The 20,032-nt window shown below is 48.3% G+C and overlaps 2 protein-coding genes across 7 annotated transcripts in view; one reads left to right on the top strand and one right to left on the bottom strand.

Moving 5' to 3' along the window:
• Positions 1-17,591, bottom strand: part of LOC135920210 (fibroin heavy chain-like) — a 54,959-nt gene extending 37,368 nt beyond the window's left edge. Inside the window, exons 1-3 of the mRNA XM_070539443.1 lie at positions 17,434-17,591; positions 16,218-16,346; positions 11,570-12,129 (exon numbers count right to left, since the gene is read on the bottom strand). Of these exons, the coding sequence (XP_070395544.1) occupies positions 11,570-12,129; positions 16,218-16,346; positions 17,434-17,496 (752 nt within the window). The 5' untranslated portion in view covers positions 17,497-17,591. The remainder of the gene's footprint in view (positions 1-11,569; positions 12,130-16,217; positions 16,347-17,433) is intronic.
• LOC135920237 (uncharacterized) overlaps positions 1-20,032 on the top strand; it is a 163,700-nt gene that overhangs the window by 1,558 nt on the left and 142,110 nt on the right. The window lies entirely within an intron of this gene.

The following is a 20,032-nucleotide window of genomic DNA, read 5'->3' as shown; positions in this document are numbered from 1 at the left end:
GCCATGCTTTCTTTCTCTGTCTCTTTGCCATTTTATTTTTCCTTTTGCAAAAAGGTAATCTCATTCTCAACAGCCACACAGTTAACTTACTTTCAAGTGTTAGTCCTAAAATTAAATACGAATTCTGGGTTTTTACGTACCAAAGCCATAATATTATTATGAGGCACGCCGTAGTGAAAGGCTCCGGAATACTTTTGACCCCGTGGGGTTCTCTAACGTGCACCCAGTGCACAGTAGACGATCGTTTTCGCATTCCGCCTCCTTCTTAATGCAGTCGCCGTGACTGGGATTGAAACTCGCGACTTCGAACTCGGCAGCACAACGCCGTAGCCACTGGGCTACAGCAGCGGAAAAGTATTGGTCCTACTCAAGGACACGTGCTTCTATAAACACCGTTAAAGACTCTGCACACAATGCTACCGAACCTACATGAACAATATAACCTGCACAGGTGGCTCAGTGGTTCTAATGCTGTGCTCCGATACGCAATGGTACAGGCTTGATTCCAGGCTGCGCCGGCCTCATTCCCACGGAGTCAAAATGCGAGAAAAAAGAAAGAAAAATGCTCGTGTACCATGCTTTGGGTGCACTTTAAAGAACGCCGGGTGGTTAAAATTTAATGCGAAGCACTCCACTACGACGTACCTCGTAGCCCATTTTTCAGTTTCTGGGCGTTAATTTAACAGTTTAATTTAACGAGCAATTATGCGCTGCCACCTTTACTTTCTCCGCGTTCTTTCCTCTTGCCAGCATTTGGAAGGCATGGGGGTTTGATAAGTCATGAAGCAAAATTCTATCCGTTTAAATAGCGCAGTATCATATCGAAAAAGCACTAGCATAATGTGAGCAATAAGCATATCTATTGCCAGCAATCGGGCACATAAAATAATGCGATATACGTATGGCAAACTTTAGGCAACCTGCACAGAGATCGTTAATTCTCTCAGTTTAATCCATGAAATAAAATGGTAACTCATTATTTGAACTCAAGATCCGTTACCACTAGAAGAGAGAGAGAGAAAGAAAGGCAAAGGAAAGACAGGGAGGTTATCCAGAGGTTATCTCCGGTTGGCTACCCTGTACTGGGGGATGGGTAAAGAGATGCGATAGCTGAGAGAGAATAGAAAAGAAAAAAAAAGCTTTCCGCACTTGCGCATGACCTAGCATTAGCTCAATGAAATTCATCCGAGTTTATAAGAGCACGGCTTCATACCCTGGACTCTAATTTGCAGCTCCGTATTCCGCCCAGCCTTCCACGACGTAACTGCACCCTTATAGTCCGCCTATGGCTTGGAGTCGCCTTTTCGAATGCGTACTCCTCTTTTATCGGAATGGCCAACAGCCCACTTTGTGTCTTCTGTGGTGCAATGGAACAATCGCGCACCTTTGTGAGTGCCCTCGTTTCAACCCACAAAGAGGAGTCCTCTCAGCCACCCTAGACAAACTGGACAAGCACCCAATAACAGATAACAACATCCTTGGAAACTGGTCTACGCGAACATCAGCACAACCCGCTATGAAAGCGCTGCTGCGGTACTTAAAAGACACGGGACTTTCTGAGAAATTGTGATTGTACACTGTGTGACGTAGGATTCGACGGTGACACTGCGTAACACTATAGAAACGCTTTCGCACACTTCGTGGCACACACAGAAACTGTTCATGTGTACTGTTACCACTAAACTACAAAGCTCCATACCCCTGAACGCCGTCCGTACCCCTGAAGGCAGTCTCAGTACCCCTGAAGGCAGTCTCAGTACCGCTGAAGGCAGTCTCAGTACCCCTGAAGGCAGTCTCAGTACCCCTCCGTACCTCTGAACCTCCGTAACCTTCGTAACCTCCGTACCCCTAAAGGCAGTCTTTCATATCACTTTCTCACAGTATGCATGTCAATGTTAATGCCCGCGACGCTCCTGCCTTCCACAAATATAACTCCAAAGCAACTTGCCTGCATGGTTATCCACTAGTGGCCGTCCGCTTATGTTCTCAACGTGATCCGGGCAAATCGCTCGAACGACGAGCAGCAGGTACTCCCAACGCACCAACGATAGCTAAATAATGACACTGCTTTATATAGTGGCGCGATGTAAATGTCCCTATGGCAGCACCGCACCCCTTGCGAACGAAAGGTTTTACCGACGCACGAGGGCGTATAGCAGGTGGTGGTGCTGTCGATAGCCGAATCACGCTTTGCCGCTCGTTGCTCAAGAGGCGATGATGTTCATTAGGCGGGGATGCTCGTTATAAAATACCAACAACACAGGCCTACTGCTCCTCGCGTGCGACAATCCGCGCTGGCGCTGCTGCCAAAAGGAAGACACGCCTGGGCGCTCGGCACCAAGTGAATCCCCTCGTCTTCGCGAGATTCGGCCCTTCCAACAACACGCGCAGTGATGACTGCTGGCAGACACGTCGGCGAGATTGCTTGCGTTTCTCGCTCGTACGTCTTTCGTTAATTGGCCTCTCTTCCTTCTGTTCATGCGCTCGGCGTGAGCGAAGACCGAAGAAAACACTTTCTCTTTCGGTAGCTGCATAACGGCCGCGCTGAGTCACCGCGTGCCCACTATTGCCCGGACACGCGACTATTCATGCCGATTCTCGCTGCTACACGGTTCCAGAAATAAACTTCCGTTGCTCTCCTGTTAATCTCGTCTTTTCGTGCAGGTTCGCCGTCAACATTTCTGTGAATTTGTTGTAACATGAAGCTTTGGGTGTGTGTGTGGGGGGGGGGGGGGATAGAAAGGGGAGGAGGAAGCGTGCTTGTCGTCGCTTTGATTTCGAAGAGATAAGCTGTCGCTGGCCGGGCCGCCCAAGCAGAAAACTCCCGCAGTTATTAAACTTCGGCATTGCCCACGAGATGGAAGCTGTCCAGAAATTGACAATTTGCTGTTGCGAGTCGGGCATACACGTGGCACTTGAATCCACAATTCCACTCCCACAGGCGCTCGACGAATGTGAAAAACAAAGCTTGATTTGCAGCGCGCAGCCCCTTAAGTTCATGTCGGATTGGCGTGACGATTTCTTCGATATCATAACTACTTTGCACTTATCAGCGAGTGATCTTACAACGCGCATTTCTGCAGTGATTGTTGTTTGAACGCCGATTAGGTGTTACCTATTGATCCGCGCCCAGGTACTACATTTCCGAAAGGACTGCGTTGGTGGTGCTAGCGTGTGCAACGACAGTAGTTAAAGTTTCCGCTATTCACTGAAATAGATGAAAGTCCTGCTTTTAACTGCGTCTTAACAAACGAATCTGAAGTCCACCTGTCCCCTCCGCCCCCATCGGTAGTCAGCTGTGTAAACGGTGCCAAGAAAAACAGTTGTTACCCTGACGTAGACAAGTCAGAAAGTTCGAAACGCTGGCCTCAGTCTTTGGCTTACCTTATCGTAATTGTCATCATAAAACTAATAAAATTCGTAAAGACCATTAATTCTCATCAGTCTTTCTTCTTCACCTGTAATAATTGTATTATTACATAGAGTTTCTGTTTGTTAATTAGCTTATTGCCTTGGACAGTGATTTGGCACGCTACAGAGTCGGCAGCTTCATATCCGCCTCTGCAAAAACCATGCGCCTCTATACTATTTTCTCGCCGTTTCTCAAACAATGAACGTGACGTCATCGCCAAGGACATAAAGCAGACTGTTTATTAGGCAAGGCAATTGTTTCTTTTTTTCTCGATGCAAGTTTGAACTTGGTTCAGCAGGATTTTTTTTCCCCGCTTTACTTTCGTCATAATATTACTAACGCCGCCACGGTGGCATAATGGCTACTGCGTTCTGCAAGGCTGAGCACGTGCTCTCCGGTTCGTATCCCTGCAGCGGCGAGCGAACAGAAAAGCAAAAAAATTTCGAGAGAACATAATTTTAAAAAAAACGCTCGTGTACCGTGCATTGGCAATCCGGATCCCCTCCAGCATGGCGCATTTCATAACCCCAGTGAGGCTCTGGGACGTAAAATGCCACTGATCAGACAATCAATTTCACTAACAAAAGGTTATCAAGTCGCGTGCAGATTATCAGTGATAATGGGCAAAGCATTGAAGAGCCGTTCTCACATCCAGAAAGCCATTCTTGGCTATACTATGAAAGCTATGACCGATATCATCTTGTTAGCTTGTAATCTATAGAAAGCAAAGAGAAAAGAAAAATTTTGAAGATGCTTAAGCTTCGCTTTTCAGAGTGGAACGCGATAGCATTCAAAGATCCCTGATTGCTTCTTACGCTTAACGGCAACTGCAGCTTATGTAACCGTAATGTTTACGGGAAACTCTGGCGGCGAACGCTATTCACGAAGGCGGGCTTTCTGGTAAAAACGCGGCCCCTTGCATGTGCCGCGATGCGGCGGAGCCAAGCGCCATCTGGAAGTAAATCAAGGAGGCTGGCGCGTCTCTCCGTGGACTCCGAGATATTTACGCGCTGGCGTGCGCTAATGGCGGACGCCGTCTCCGGTCTATGCATTGTAGAAACGCTGAAAAAGGGTTTTGTTGGAGTTTTCGCGTAACGGAATTACGTTTCTGTATATTCAAATTGCAATGCGAGAGTTATCATGTCCGTAGGCTGTAAGTGTAGTTTACAATTTTACCACGTATTTTAGCCTGAGAAATTCAATTAGTTTAGTCATTCCTTGTGTCACATGGAAGGCCTGGGTATGTGTGGTTCAAAAATCTCTTGTTGAATACTTTAGCATACGGCGAAAGGTGTGCACAATGCCACTGCTGCTGAGCGCGTGTACCTCGTTTCCCATTGAAGCGGTCTTTCGTAGAGACTGGCAGTGACGTAGGATCTTAGTTGCTGAATGGTCTTCCTGCTATTGTGTTCCACTGTAAGATGGCGCCAGCATTCGGATGTGTACACCGATCTAGGGGTACCCTCGCCGGCTTCCGTCCGTATCACGGCGCGTAGACAGGAATGCATGGGCCGATCCAGGAGAAAGTGTAACACTGGGCGTCCCGCGGCGGAGGTGAAAAAGGCTTCAAGCACTCCGTCAACTTCCAAAAATAAGTTTAATATCGTGAGCCCAAATAGAACCACATAAATTCGGCGTTATAAGAACAACACTATACAGGGTGTTTCACTTGAGCCAAACTTTAGAAATATGCAAATGCTACGCAGCTGGATAAAACGAAGGTAACGGTGTTTCCCGTCCCTTGGAGATACTCAGATCATTTTTTGCATTCCGCCTAATAAGTTAATTAGTCTTACTTAATTATTAAGCTTCTCAATTTTTATAGGCAGATTAAAAGTGTAAATGAAAAAATTGTAGAGCTGCATGAAAAACTGCCTACACAGCTTTCCGTTACTCAATACGTGTTACATAAGTGTTTTTCCGAACGTGAAAGAAGCTCGCGAATACACGCTAACAGCCTAGAGCAGCCAGTCGCGCAGCAATTTTACCTGCGCTTCTGTGGTTATACCGTCACGCGCGTCGGAGGTGCCGACAGGGCTGCAGCAGCGGTTGCGGCATTTGTATGGGAGGTGCGGTAACTACAGCGGAGCTTGCATCGGTATACTGTGGTGCCGTACATTTAAAAAAAAATGACCTACTCTTGCCCTACCGAAAGAGGGGGGTAATCAAAGCTTGTCCTGCGTGCACGTGACCTTCGTCACTGTTATGTAACCCACAGGTAACGGTGCCGCATTTCTTTGGCCTCCTGCTCCCTCCCATCTCGGGATCTTCTCGTTTGTGTGTACGTGCGTGTGTGTGTAGTTTTTTTTAAATCCTTCTCCCTCACCTATCGCATCCCCTTGCCCCTCCCCCAGTACAGGGTAGCCAACCGGAGGCAATCTCTGGTTAACCTCCGTGTTTTTCCTTTGCCTTTCTCTCTCTCTCTCTCTATCTCTCTATCTTCATCTCATTGCTCTGGGACTTCCTCGGCTCGGGCGGCTCTTACGGCTGGATCGGCGCGCCGACGGCGCGCTCTTTGACGGGCGAGTTCTCGCCGCCGCTCGTCGAAGGCTGCCCTTTCCTTAGGAGAACGCACAACGCGTGGCCAACCCATCCGTTTTCCGAGACTGAACTGAACGGAAACGAAGCCGGCGCAGCGCGCGATGCATTCCTGTCCTTTCCCTCCCCGGTGCCTCTGGCTCTGGGTAACGCGAAAGATTTCATGACTATGCTGAAATAAAGATATAGTGATCGAGACCCCTATGGGGGTCTCCATATGCCGTCTTGCATCCGAAGATATTCACATGTGCGAAAATGCGATTACTTCAGCGCAGCTGAAGAAATCGCACATTTTACGCGATGGCATGAAAAGCTGTGTTTCCCCGTCTTACCCCCGTATTCAGAAACGCACCTTGACTTGAAGCCCATGCTTGACTTGATTTTATTGACGCCTGTCGCGAACGCACCGTAAGAAACGCGATGAGCATCTTGGGCGCGTTCGCAACAGGCGTCATTTATATCAAGTCAAGCATGGGCTTCAAGTCAAGATGCGTTTCTGAATACGGCGGTTAGCTTCTCAAAGCATTTACTTAAGAGGAATCAGCTCTTCCGCGAGCTCAGTTAAAATTTTCGGCGTTGCATTTCAATGTGCTACAAAATGTTTCAATATTTCGTAGCGAGACGCCGTTTTTCTTCGTTAAAGAATAATTTTTTTAGCCGTTACTTATCTCGAATTACATAGCGCCAAGTTAAACCATTTCAATAATTTTATGAGAATAACCACCAAATACAACTATTTAAGACCAGTGTGACATTTTCATTTTTTTTTATTTTTTTTTAGCGTTTGAAGACTGTAGTCGGTGCGGTGATTTCGGCGAGTTCTGTTGTGCGCTCCGACGGACGAGCCTCTGACTGCGACTTCTCAGTGAATAGCTTCGCCCGGCTCGTTTGGACGTCGACGCAAGTACGCGAACAAGGCCGTGGGGCGACGTCGGAGAGACCTTGCAACGCTTTCACATTCATTCACGTAGATATACCTAAGTGCCCTTCAATTTTGAAGTTTCTATTAGCGACCGACGGTACCTATTTCATGCACGCTATAAAGGCATCGCGATAAAAGGTATGCGCGCGAAGTTGAGTTTCGTTTCACTGTATGTTTACTTTTTGCAAAGTGCTGACGCTCCACGAAGTTTGAAAACTATTTTACGTAGATAACCGGAAAAACTGTGGAGGTTATACAGCGCTTCCGTCAAGATTGGCGCCAGTAACAGTGGCATTTTTCTTTCTTTGTAGAAGTACACCATCGTTGATGTGCATACGAGTTTTTATGACTAGAGCATATGATAGATAGAGATGAGATAGAATATGATAGAGCGGTCGTCGATAAAACAACTTTCATGTTATTGAATTGCAAAAACTATTATTTTTGTTCTTAGCGCTTATAAATTTTAATGCCGCATTCTCAATGGAGTCCACTAATATGGCACGTATAACTATGGCTGCCTATGGCACAAGCAATTGCGCTTTCTCAAATACCGGACTACCTGGCAAATCTTGATCGCTCATCCGAACAGTCGTTTTAGTTAACAGGAGCGGAAAACTTCGAATTTCTGCGTCTTTGATGCATCGTTTGTTATCGCATCTGCGCCAATGTATGCCAATCAACACAGCAAAAAAAAAGTGCTTTTGTGGGGAAGTCCAGTCAGCTTCGTACGCTGTATGTGTATGATTGAATGGGAAAGGTGGGGACCTAGGTCAGCTGGTCAAGCTTCTGGTTTGCTACCCTGCACTGAAGAAAGGGGGAAAGGCAGACCGAAATAACAGCTGGGAAATGAAGCAAATGTGCAACAAAAAAAGGTAATGCGGGTTACGTCTGGGAGAACGATAGCCCCTCTAATAGGCCACTCGAACGTAAAAACTTCAACAGTGTCTTGACCGACTCGTGGTGCATAGGTCGGCATTTTAGGATTGCCCGCATCTGAAGGCGGCCGGTCGTCAAGAGGAACCAACACGGTCACGAGCTTCTGTATCTAGGACAGCGGTAAGGGACATTTTCCATAGCTTTCTCGCTGCCGCAGTGGTCACAAGCAGCCCTGTTTACCCATCCGATGGGGAAAGCGTACAGTGCAAGGTACAAAACAGGGCCCGTATTCACAAAAAACCTCGTTCCCTACAACTGTTTGTAAGAAAGGATTTCAGCCGACCCTGCAGATGCTAGGGCTGATATCCTCTTCCCCTGTCGTAATCAGCTACCAGCCTTCCTAAGTGTCGTCGAGTACCTCGACTCATCGGGGCTCTCGGCGAGACTATAGGACATTTCTACAAAGACAGATGGCCTAACGGCCATCCCACCACCTCGGGCTTCCTGATCGGTCACTACTTCGCTTCCATCTCTACGACGCTCTACCTTTCTACCTCCTACCCTCTCTCTCTTTTAACCCCATCCCCTCCACCCTGCTGGCGCTGAGCCGTGCTCCCGCATGGGGTTGCAGAAAATAGCGCTAGCCTTTTCTCCTTCCCCTCAAAAACCACTTCTCTAGGGCTTATCATTAGCGAAGGCGGGCGGCCAATGGCAAATAGCACTTAACGAATGAGAAGCATAGTGGATTCGGCCCCAGATGCTTCTAGGTGCTCCGGTAAGTTGCTGACTGGACGCTTCAGCACGTATACGTTCCTCTTTTGGAGCTGGAGTCTTGTGGCACGGAAGCACGTGTCTCCTCCTCCTTCACGGTATTAATGTCAAATATTTAGGTTCGATGACCAGTCGTTGCCCAATCGCACTGGCTAAGTGACTGATATTTTTCCAAGGTAATTGAAATTGTATTTTTTACAGCGAAGTTGCCAGGCCTCTAGTTGGCCTGGATTTTTCGCGGCGCGTCCGCGCGGAAAGAAAAAAAGATACCATCAGCAATTTTTAAAAACATGGCCTTCCGCGACTTAAGCGAAAAGTGCATACATTCTTTGGCATCACGCATACAACTTGCAGCACAGCATTCGCTTCAGTAAAGAACAAACTCAAAACAAGCATCCAAACCAGATCACTGATGATAAGGCCCTCCTGATAACAATGAGAAGCCCATAGCGCTCCTTCAGAATAGTAGCGCATCCCGCATACGTTTCCGGGTAGAGATTACTGTTGCGCAAGCTGCCGCGATGACGTCACTAGCCTTTCATATATATAAAAAAAACTGTGTAGCACTTGATTTCATTGTTGTTGCAGCACAGCAATGGGTGGGCAACGCATAGTTAAGGCTCGCGAGGAGTAGCGTGAATATGAGGAGCGCAAACAGAAAATTAACGGCAATATGACAAGTGGCGGCGTGCTGTCAGTTATCTTTGCTCCCACTACTACTACCATTACTCTAAATTACAATAATTACTACCATTATTCTGAAACAATAAAGTATTGCATACCTCCCTCAGCGGTTGTAGCGGTGGTTTGCAACTTCGCTGGACTTCCACTTTCACTGGGCCGGGATGACGAGCCAATTCTTTTGTTTGTTTGTTTTTTGCTTCAACACGTGGCAACACCGACCACCGTTTGCGAACTATCCATTCTAACCTTCTTCGTAGCCGCGCAAACACACCAAAGGTTCAGCCCTTGCGTTTGTTCACTCTACTACATTTCTATATATCCACCCAATCTATAATCATGCAAGTGTCTCCCTCCCCCTTTCGTCTTGTCATCGGCAAAGAACCCCAAGCCACTGTACTTTAATGGAAGACTAAAGAGATAAATAAGTTTATATATACTATAGTAAATTACCGTTCTGCAATAGCAAAAAAAAATTAACTGTTACCTTGAGAGGTCTCTTGATGAGCCAGTAAAAATGCAATAACGAAAGACGAGTGGCGATGCGTCACTTTGAACTTCACTTTCAACTTCGCTCAGAAGAGCGCCGTGACGTCTGAAATTCCGAAGGTGTCTACTCAAGCATACGTAATTTATTTTGTCAGCAAACATGAACTACACCCGCCGTGGTTGCTCAGTGGCTATGGTGTTAGGCTGCTGAGCACGAGGTCGCGGGATCGAATCCCGGCCACGGCGGCCGCATTTCGATGGGGGCGAAATGCGAAAGCACCCGTGTACTTAGATTTAGGTGCACGTTAAAGAACCCCAGGGGGTCGAAATTTCTGGAGCCCTCCCCTACGGCGTGCCTCATAATCAGAAAGTGGTTTTGGCACGTAAAACCCCATAATTTAATTTAATTTTTAAACATGAACTACATTGCATTCTGAAAGCTATGTAGACTGAACTTAGCAAGTTTCGAGAACTTTTACTGAGTCACAGCGGCGCATGTACGACAAGATTACTTCAAAATTTGTGACGTCACAGTGACGTATCAACGCTAAAATTACGGCGCTAAATTGAAAATTTGAATGAAACTTTAATTATCTTCATTTTCTCTTCTAATGATCAAGGTATTGCCGCAAAATTAACGTAAATAGTTTTGAAAGAATACTCTATTTCGAGACAGATTTGGTATTTTTCTTTAGGGTCTATTTAACGGCGGCACGCGAAGCCTTGCGGTGAAGTACGCGTCCCTAATAGCCTGTCGTGGATGACGCGGGGCATTTTACCAGGATAGGAAGAGGTAAGCCCACAAAGTTCGTTTGCTTCTCAACAACTGTTCGGTGCTTTGTCTGGCCGATGTCGAGGTGCCCAAAGTTGAGGGGAAATTTTGTCCGCCAAGCTGTCATTTCAGTCATCCAGTCTCAAGATCAACAGTGTGGACCAGTATGTGAAGAGTACACGCCCTTTAATGATAATCGAGTGCATCCGTCGTTTATGCGCTGTTTGAATTTTTATTGTTACCATCAAAACCCGACATGGACGCGTCCCATAAAGTCGACTTATCCATGGCGGTGCCGAAGATCGCCACTTCCTGGATGTCGACTCGATGCGGAGATATAAAGAACTATTTTGTGCATGCAGTGTTTCAGTTCCAATACCAGTCTTTGACTAATCCACAGGACACTGCATGAGCTCCCGACGAAAAAATATGTTGGCCAGGATTTAGCCGTAAGATCAGCCGCATCGCAGGTTTCTTTCGGTGGGGCCGGCGTTCTGCTTCATCGGGTCGCACTCTAGGACTACGTCGACGAAGACACTGGAGTGGCTGTCCAGGAGGAGCTGAATGACGACAAGATCGTTAAGAGCTTTCGCGTTGTCGCCGATTTGTCTGACAAGTGATGCACTCATTTGAGACTATCCGCCGCTTTCTTGGCGCTCACGACGAAGAAGTTGCAGTGCAGCTACTCACTGCCTGTGAGCTACGCATTGTTCCACTGCTAGCGCGAAAGCAGTAACATGCTAAAATGATTCATTTCTGGGAATTAACAGCTGTCGGAAGTTTTTTTTTTTTAGCTGCTGGTTTCTGCGGCAAGAAAATTCCCGCTACAACAAAATTTTCCGCACGTGCCCGTGAATTTCCTTGAAGCAGGATTCAGCTATAGGTTGCTGTTCTTACGAACATTCGCTGCACCCACGTTGACAAGAACAAGACAAAACTGGAGTAAAACTTTCGGCAACTCCTCTCTTTATTTCAACTTTTCTTTTTTCACACTGACAAGACAGACACTGTACACGAGTTCACAGAGGAGAGATGGCACAGAGGACATCGGAAAACCAAGGTAGAAGTTCTTATCATTTCCCTGTCAAAAATAAATTAGTAGTGCTTGGCGTAGCCGTAGCCAAGACCGTAGCCGAGGCCGTGGCCGTATCCGTGGCCGTATCCGTGGCCGAATCCGCCGTAGGCAAGACCATGGCCGAAGCCAAAACCATGTCCGAGACCGTATCCGAGACCGTGTCCGAGACCGTAGCCGTGTCCATAGCCGTGGCCGTAGCCGAATCCATAGGCGGGAGCGGCAAAGGCCACTGGGGCAACGGCAACCTTAGCCACAGGGGCGGCGGCAACGGCGATGGGAGCAGCGACGGCCACCTTGGCGACGGGAGCGGCGACAACCTTGGCAGCGGAAACGCCGACGGCGGGCACGGCGTGGTGAGCGTTGTAGGCAGCGGCGGCAGGGTGGGAGGCGGCGGTGCCGGGCTCGTTGGTGGAGATGTGGGCGCGGAAGCCGTGGCCGTCGGCGACGTACTTGACGACACGGACGCGGCCGTCGGCGTCGGTCAGTCCGTAGGAGCCGACCTTGTTGCCCCAGGCGTCACCGGACTCCTGACGGAAAGAGCTGCCGCTGGTGTGGGCCTCCTTGTAGCCGAACTTGTAGTTTCCGTGGAGCTGCGGTTTCGAGAAAAGGGGAAACAAAAACGAGCAAAGTTGAGACTTGGGGTTCGTTAACACCATTGCACGAAACTCTCCATACAGAACACAGCTAGGGCATTAGAGCACAGCTGCAAGAACCAAAGCTATGTTGAACACTGCGCATCTGCGCCTGGCACAATGCTTCCCTGTAAGCTCAGGACTGCGTTTGGTGGGCGGCTGATACCTGTGCCTTCTGGTTAATGAATGAGCAGTGTTTGAAGAAGCATCATGTTGGGCACTCGGAGGTATGTGGTGTCCGCAGCCGTTACGACGATCTCGCAGCTTTCGTGCTCTAAACGCACGTTGGGTGCACAAGTTTGCCGTGGTAAGAATCATGCGATAACGCAGTTGCGATTTCTACACTGTGAGGAAAATAGTGCGCCACGCTCTACAGCCACGTGAGCACTCATGTATTGTCTACAGCGAGCTGTACGACATCACTTCCCGATGTCAGTGTCAGAGAGTTCAAGCTTTGCTATATCGCGAGGCGGCCAGTCCATGGCGAACTTGTGATTTTTGTATATATGCAGCGGCGGTAAGATGCAACATCTCAGCGAGCTAATCGTCTAAGGAAATGTCACGCTGCTTACGTTAAGAGAGAGCGCCGCATTGAAGCACGAACGGCTAATCATTCAGCAGGCTCAAAGCCAGCAGTCGGAGTTGAGCTCGTGCGTTGACGGGAAAGCAATTGACGGTTTGCAAAAATACTGTTGCGCATGCGCGAACACGGCTGTCACGCGCGCCCTCTACATGGTTAGGTACGAGAAGCAGACGAACAACCAACGCAGCTATAGCGCGCCTTGAGACGACGGTTTGTGGTGGTTTTGATCGCGGTGTTTTCGTGAAAAGGACGGCTCGTTGTGTTGCGTATTGTGCACAAAGTGTTTCACTAGCAAACGGAGCATGAGTTTATTTTGGTTTCCGTCCGAGAAGAGCTATCCGGCGAGGAAAGCAGCATGGATAAGCGACGGCCGGAGATGCTATCACAGCACACAACTTGCTCGCACCTCGCAGAGCCGGTTCTGATCGCGCTATTATCTGCTACTGAATTGTCATATGCCAGAGCTGCGAAGTTATTTCGGCCTGCAAGCTTCGAGACACCCTTAAACGCAGCCGCATTTTGCCGGAATAGGGAAAGTTCAAGATGGACGGGGACGGACAGCGCTTGCGAACGCGCCGTGGTGTCACTCAGTTGTCGCTGACATGTTATTATACTAAATATTATAAAGTGACGTCGAAAGTGCGGCTCATATGACAATCAGCGCCTAGTACTAAGCCACTGAAGTGATCGAAACACACCATTCGAGGGCGGTTGGTGTGACCGACGGGCAGCGCGGAGCGACCACCGCGCGACGGAGTTCGGCTAGCTCTTTTCTGCCGACGGTGTACAGATAGGCAAATGTATTTCCTATTTAGCCTTTTAATATTGATGCATGAGGTAAAGATCTAGCAAAAAACTATGCGTTCACTTCCTAGCAGAAGCTTCTTCGTAACCGGCGACACCCACGGCCAGCGAGCGAGGCCTACCGTCTTCATCGATGGCAATTAGTGCGTCGAGAGAACGGCGCGTCGTTTGAGACATTGCGCAAAAAAAGGACCGTCGTAACAAGTCAAACAGCTCCGTGAAGCTTTGCTTTGTTCCAGATGGGCCATATTAGTAGGATAAACTCTCGTAAGCGGAACATCACACTCGGCGCGCTGACTTTGTCGGCAGCCGCCGAACGCTCGAGCCGGCAGGCCTAGCTCCCGGTTGTCGAAGCAGCAGCCGACGGCGCTTGTAATGAAAACGGAGCGGGCCATCAAGTGTTTATTTTCATGAGTATTTTAGCGTCTGGACGATTAGGTCGCGGTTAAATGAACGCAGAGTTGGGTCTCTCTATACTCTGTCTGCAGCAAAGAGCCGCCTCGCACGCTGGTCGCTGCGCGCGGCCAGTCTGCGAAACCAAGTGTGGACACTCGGCGACACATCGGCAGCGTGTTTCGACGACGCGCACACTGCTCTTTGTTGAAGGAGTGTATTTCACTCGCATCAGTCACGTGCTGGCATCAGCAGCCCCAAATATACGATATCTTCAACGTAATTGTCATTCAGTGCCGAGCCTCGATGAGCCTGGAGAATAGTGGCAGTTATAGAAAGCAGATATTTCCACACGCGATCAGTTTGAGTGGTACGCTTCGAGAAGTCGGAGGTCTATGACATGCACGAAAACTGGAACGGAGTGACGGCGTCTTCAATTATTTTTGACCTCATGAACACACGCGGTTGCCGCGGCAGAGGCCAGGCAGCAGCCGAGAAACGAAACTGGCTCTCTAACCACATACTCTCGCACGCAGAGCACTGCAGCTTTGCCTGTTGTGCGCCAGGTGGCGCTCAGTATTTTGCAAACCGTCCATTCAGCGCAAAGCGAACTTACCCATCGCCTCCGATCGTGCCAGGCGAGCGCGCATTTTTGTCTTGTATCCTTTTACCTTTCCCTCCGATAAGGAAACGCTAATTACGGATGCGCAACCTTCGACTAACGTAATCACAAGCCCAATGATAGAGAGAAAAAGAAAACGGAAAGAAAGAAGTCTGAAAGGCTCGGCTCTGCGTCCCACGGTCTACGAGCAACGCTTCGGCGAGATGATAGGTAACCGCGAAACCACCGACGCGGTGTTGGTGTAGGCCTCGGATTCATCAAGCACCTCTGTGCCACATTGCGAGTCTACGTGCTTGGCGCATGACACAAAGGCAGCCTGCATAAATGCCCCTTTCTCCTCCTCCTCCCCTCCCCCCCCCCCCTTGTCGTAGTGCACAACGTGTAGGTGTCACTGCACTCAATCAAGCGGACGGGCGCCGCCGTGTTTTGTTTTGTTTTTTTACTCTGACAGCCGGGTACTCTTGCTGCGCGCGTTGTGTGATTGCCGAGGCGAGACTTTCGTCATCGCGGTTATGGGAGCGATCTGGCACCGCGCTTGAAGTGACTCGCCCCGTACACGTTCTGGGGGGGAAGCCCGATGAAACGTTGCGAAACGAAGAGTGTTCTGCACGGAAGGAAAAGTGCAACGCTTCCGACATCTTTACCGTGAGGCATCGCAGCTCATGCAAGAAGCTCCGCTCCTTCTTCGCAGATTTGCGTTTCGTTTCTGGTTACTTTGGGTTGCAATACACGACCCACTGTCGTAATTTATCATGCAGGCTCTTGTCGACAAGTCCCTGCCTTTACTGACGTGCGTAATCCACAGCCTTTAATTCGGTGATCAACGCATAATAATAAAGTAAGATGCGAATTTACTGTCAATTTACCTATCAAGGGTCCTAAGTAGCTGTACTGCCTCGCTGATGCAATTTTTTGGCAATTAAAGGTTAGAGTGATATTATCATTATAATAAAAAAACTTCTGGTGTGCGCAGCCGAACCTTTTCTACACATTGAGCTCTGATTTGTAAATCAGGCACAATATAGATAATTTTTTTTCTCTAATAAGTCGATCTGCATTACGGTGAAGGATTACTTTCACCTTCTAATAAGTCGCGTTCAAGAAGCTTTGAACTGAAAGAGCGACAAACTCTTCATATGAAAACTGATTTTTGCTGCCGCCTTTTATAACCGCTGGCATGCTATTATGTGAAGATCAAAGTTGTATGCTTCTCTCAAAGGCTTTGCAGATGCTCTGTGGCTTAAGCCGAGCACGGTAGGCATTACTGTGGCGGAAGTGTTTACCGGTACACACAACAGAGAGCAAATGTATGAACGGTTTTATAGTTAATCTCGATTAAGCTAGCTAGCACGTAAAATGCAGTATCTGCAGTATTGAAGTATCTGGTTCCTCCTACAGAAGAAATAAAACGGCATTGGAGGGGCATTCAGTTTAAGCCTAACAGCAGCTGCAGATGGATTTGGGAAACACTATAAGTACACGAACGGTGAGACTACTGCGAGTAATTTCGTCGTATCATTTGAAGTGCATGCTTCGTCAAACGCAGGTATTAATGACTGTCTACTCGCTCGACGTATTAGCACTAAAACGAGAATGCGTTGTTCCCAGCTGTACAGTGTGGTACACAGAGGTAAGCATACTCACGTCCTGAACGCGGTGCTGAGAGGAGTGTCCAGCCTCGGGGACGGCGGCGACGGCCACGGCAGCATGGCCGTGGCCGTGGCCAACGAGCCCGGCGCGGGCGACAGCGACGACGGCAAGGAGGATGGCGACCTGCGACGGGACAAGAGGGGAAAAAAATTTAAAAAAAATTAACATTTTCCAAAAGGGCATTGAGCTGTGTTTTTAAGGCTTTAATGAACTCCGTTTTAAATTTGTAGTTTCAAAGGCGTGGTTGTGAGATTCCGAAAACTTGCATGTCAAGAAGAGAACAAGAGGAGAAAACTGCCTCGAGATATTAGGTAGTGCCGTCAATGCTAGAGGGATCAAGAAGTTTGCATTTTCTGGAAAGCTGCTCGCAGTTTTGTGGTGTAAAATAAATCTGATGACGGGAGCGAATACGAAATGTAACTTTAAGGAATGTAAGAATAATAATGGGGAGAGTGACAGATGCTTATATAAATCTTGTTTGTTGGCTGCATCTTCACGTCAAACCTCTTATCATCTTCAACCCATTTCCAAAACTTGAGAGGGAATGGGTTTGATTGACATTATCAGGAAAAAAAAGGAAAATCGAGAAGCCCAATGTGTGCGTTTACGGAATCGTAATCCGTTTTCGGCGGTATTGAATATTAGAGAGATTTCTTTTTAATTTAGTACCATGATTAGGTAAGGTGAAGTAACGACACGATAGCCTTATACAGTGACTATCAGTTAGACAGACATGGCCTTCTCTCATGCCTTACGATGAATGTATAGTAGTTTTATGCTGCTCATAATGTCATTACTTACTTCACCTTCGCCTCGTAACGGGCAGCATAATCAAAATTCCCTAATTTAATTAGGCAGTACAAATCACGTTTTCGTTGAATCTTGATTAGAAAATGTTTCGAACAACAAGATCGTGCTAAAGGCAAACTTAAGAACCTCTTAAATACTGAGCATACAATGACATGTTTGCAGTGCTCATCCTTCAATTAGTAATACTGAGCCTGTTGCATAATCAAAATGCTACATCAAGAGTACTGTGACTGTCGAGCCATTAGCTATCCGTCCAAGACAAGTCATCCCCGCCGTTCGACTGTCTAATCCAACGCAGTGCAGCCTGTTGCAGATCGCGCAGTGCACGGTCCACATAATCCAATCCACGGGCGGCGGCTGAGCGAGGAGTAGGAACCGTAGAAGTGCTTTGGTTGCGTACCTTCATCGTGGGACCTGCTGCTCTGATCCGGAGGAACCGACAGAAGTGACAGACCGCTGCCATGGCACTCCTTATATATTACGCAGGGCCGACCGCACTCACTGGGTTCGCTCTGGCCCGCGTGACGTCACAGCACCGAAGAAGGAGGGAGCACGAAACCCGGAGGCAGAAAGACCGAGAGACTGAAGGCGAGGGTGGTCATTATTGCGCGCATAGCCTACGGCGCTGTATCCCTGTGTCCAAAACTCTTGACCTGCGGCCATAGAAACCCGTCCGCGACGCTTTGGCTCTCAGCCTCTGGAATGGTCCTTCACTGGGCCCCGCTGTGGACATGTCGACGTCCGGTGTGCTGCTTGCTGTCGGTGCAGTACGTTCCTTGATACTTTCTTTCTCTTCTCTCACCCTCTATCTTTCTCTGGCATAAGCCGTGTTACGATCTCATTGGTGTACTTGTTCTGGCACCGCCAGAAGCAAGAGCCTGGCGAGGGGTTAGCGCGAGGTCATCATAGACAAAAGCTGTGCAGTACCCCCTCGCCCCCAACCCCCCGCCCTGAGGGGAGGGGTGACCGTCGCCGCTCACAGCTGTCGCTCGTGCCGTTCAACAAACTGCACGAAAAAAAAAAACAACTCCGCGCCGTGGTGGGTCATTTGCAGGGCGCTCAATCGTTGTTTCTGTGCTCTTGTTCTTTCAATCGGAGGGCACCGCGAACCTTGACAGTCGCGGCTACCCCCCATTCCCCCTCACCTCCCACATCAGGAGTTCGACGCGCGGATACGCGAAATGCCTGAGGTGCAGGGCGGGGTCTGAGACCGCAGGCATGTTTCCTTCATTTCCTCCGTTGTCGACTCTACACCTGCCTCCCCCCCCCCTCCCACCCACCCCGTTTCCCTCGGTCTCCTACTAAACACGAATATATGCGAGAGCACGCGTAGAGCGGTTCGCCCCTCTTAACGAGCAATTCGCCTTACCCCCCCCCCCCCCCCTCCGTCCTCTCTCTTACACATACCACCTTGCCCATGGGCTTTGGCCACTTTGCCTAGAAAAAGAGCGATACAAAAAAAAAGCGATCGAACTTACGCGAGCGCGAGCATATTTTGATTGGTGTTTCTTGTTTTCCGTGCCTCCTTCCCGCTTGCCTGCGTGCGCGCTGATTTTTGTGCAACGGCCGGCTGTGAGTTTCGCTTCAATGCTTGTATAGAGCGGGCACGCGCGTGGCAGAGCTATCGCGCGAATTAGCTGCAAGCAAGTACAAGCAATGGTCGACAGGAAGATTAATCCGTTTCTTTTTCTCGCACTCTCAATGGGGAGTTGCTGGACACAAAACCAGGCTAACTTTATTGAAGCACGCGCTCGCGCGCGTGTGTGCGGATAAGATTTTGCGCGGCTGTAGGTAAAGTTTGGAACTGGATCAAAAATGGGTCGACGCTGCGATAAAAACGATACGAATCCAGATAGGCGTGGTTTAAGGTTTTGTCGACGCTGTCTTATCTTTTCGTCTCGGTTTCTTGCACTCTCTCCGCAATTAGCGGTCAGTGCCGCGTCTGATGCAATTGTGTAAAGTGACTCCGGTGTAGCTTTTGAGAGCTCTGTGTGTGTGTGTGGGTGATTTAGGAGCGCTGCCACCTGCATTGCAGTATTGGGTTTTGTGTATGGAAAAGCAAAACTATCGTCACCAATAGAGCCAAGCTGTTTCAAAAATATAGCTGCAGCTTTGTTTCTCGCATTTTGAATCTTAATTTCTGGCTAAGCGCTCTCACTTTCCATTCTCTAACAGGCGTCCAATCTGACGTCATGAGCCGGCGCTGGCGTTACTGGTGTTATGTGCTATATCTAGAATAGCGTCATGCAAAGCTGGAATTTATTAGTGGTTTGTACCTCACATCTCGAGCACGCATTTTTGGGCACCCTGTAGTGACAGGCAAACTAGTTTTGCACACCGTATGAGATTTCCAAAGCTTTCTCATAACTGAAGTTCGTCCTCGGCAGCAGTGATTCAACAGTTCCGAAACCGAAACTCTGTTGCAGAACATGCAGACTCCTGTATCTAGTAGGAAAAACCGGCCGTATTTTTATAAATAATAAGCAATAGCAACAATCTTTCGGAAAACACCTACGTTTCTTGGAAGCTGTAATATAATTTCGCGAATAATTTTCGTAGCACATCTTTATGCCTCATTTTTTCTCCTTAAGTCGAGGCGTCACATCGAATCGAGATTCGTTAACACGAGAATAACAGCCCATTTATTATGAAGGTATGAGCGTTAATTTGTATATTAAAAATATTTGATCGAGCGGAATCTGATAGCTAGGGTTTCCTTGCACCATAAGGCGGTTGAGCAAGCTTGCGATTCATGGGAAGCTTTAGGGAGAGGTGCTTTGTCCCCGTCTATTCTGCAAGCTAAGTTTTATTCTCGTGAGTGTAATAGCGAGCTTTTATTAGCTTCAGAACAGTGCGGCGAAGGTTGCCGGAATATTAATAGTAATTTCATCCATGGTTGTTGTCCAAATATAATCTAAATTGAATATACGCATGCTCCAATCTAGTGAAATTAACTTATTTTCGGAAAGTTTCGTGAGAGAATTGGTTATTTGTAAACT

This window comes from Dermacentor albipictus, chromosome 5, assembly GCF_038994185.2.
Source record: "Dermacentor albipictus isolate Rhodes 1998 colony chromosome 5, USDA_Dalb.pri_finalv2, whole genome shotgun sequence".
In the NCBI taxonomy this organism is placed as follows: domain Eukaryota; kingdom Metazoa; phylum Arthropoda; class Arachnida; order Ixodida; family Ixodidae; genus Dermacentor; species Dermacentor albipictus.
Note: the sequence above shows the minus strand (reverse complement) of the source record. Positions and strands in the feature narration are given on the sequence as shown.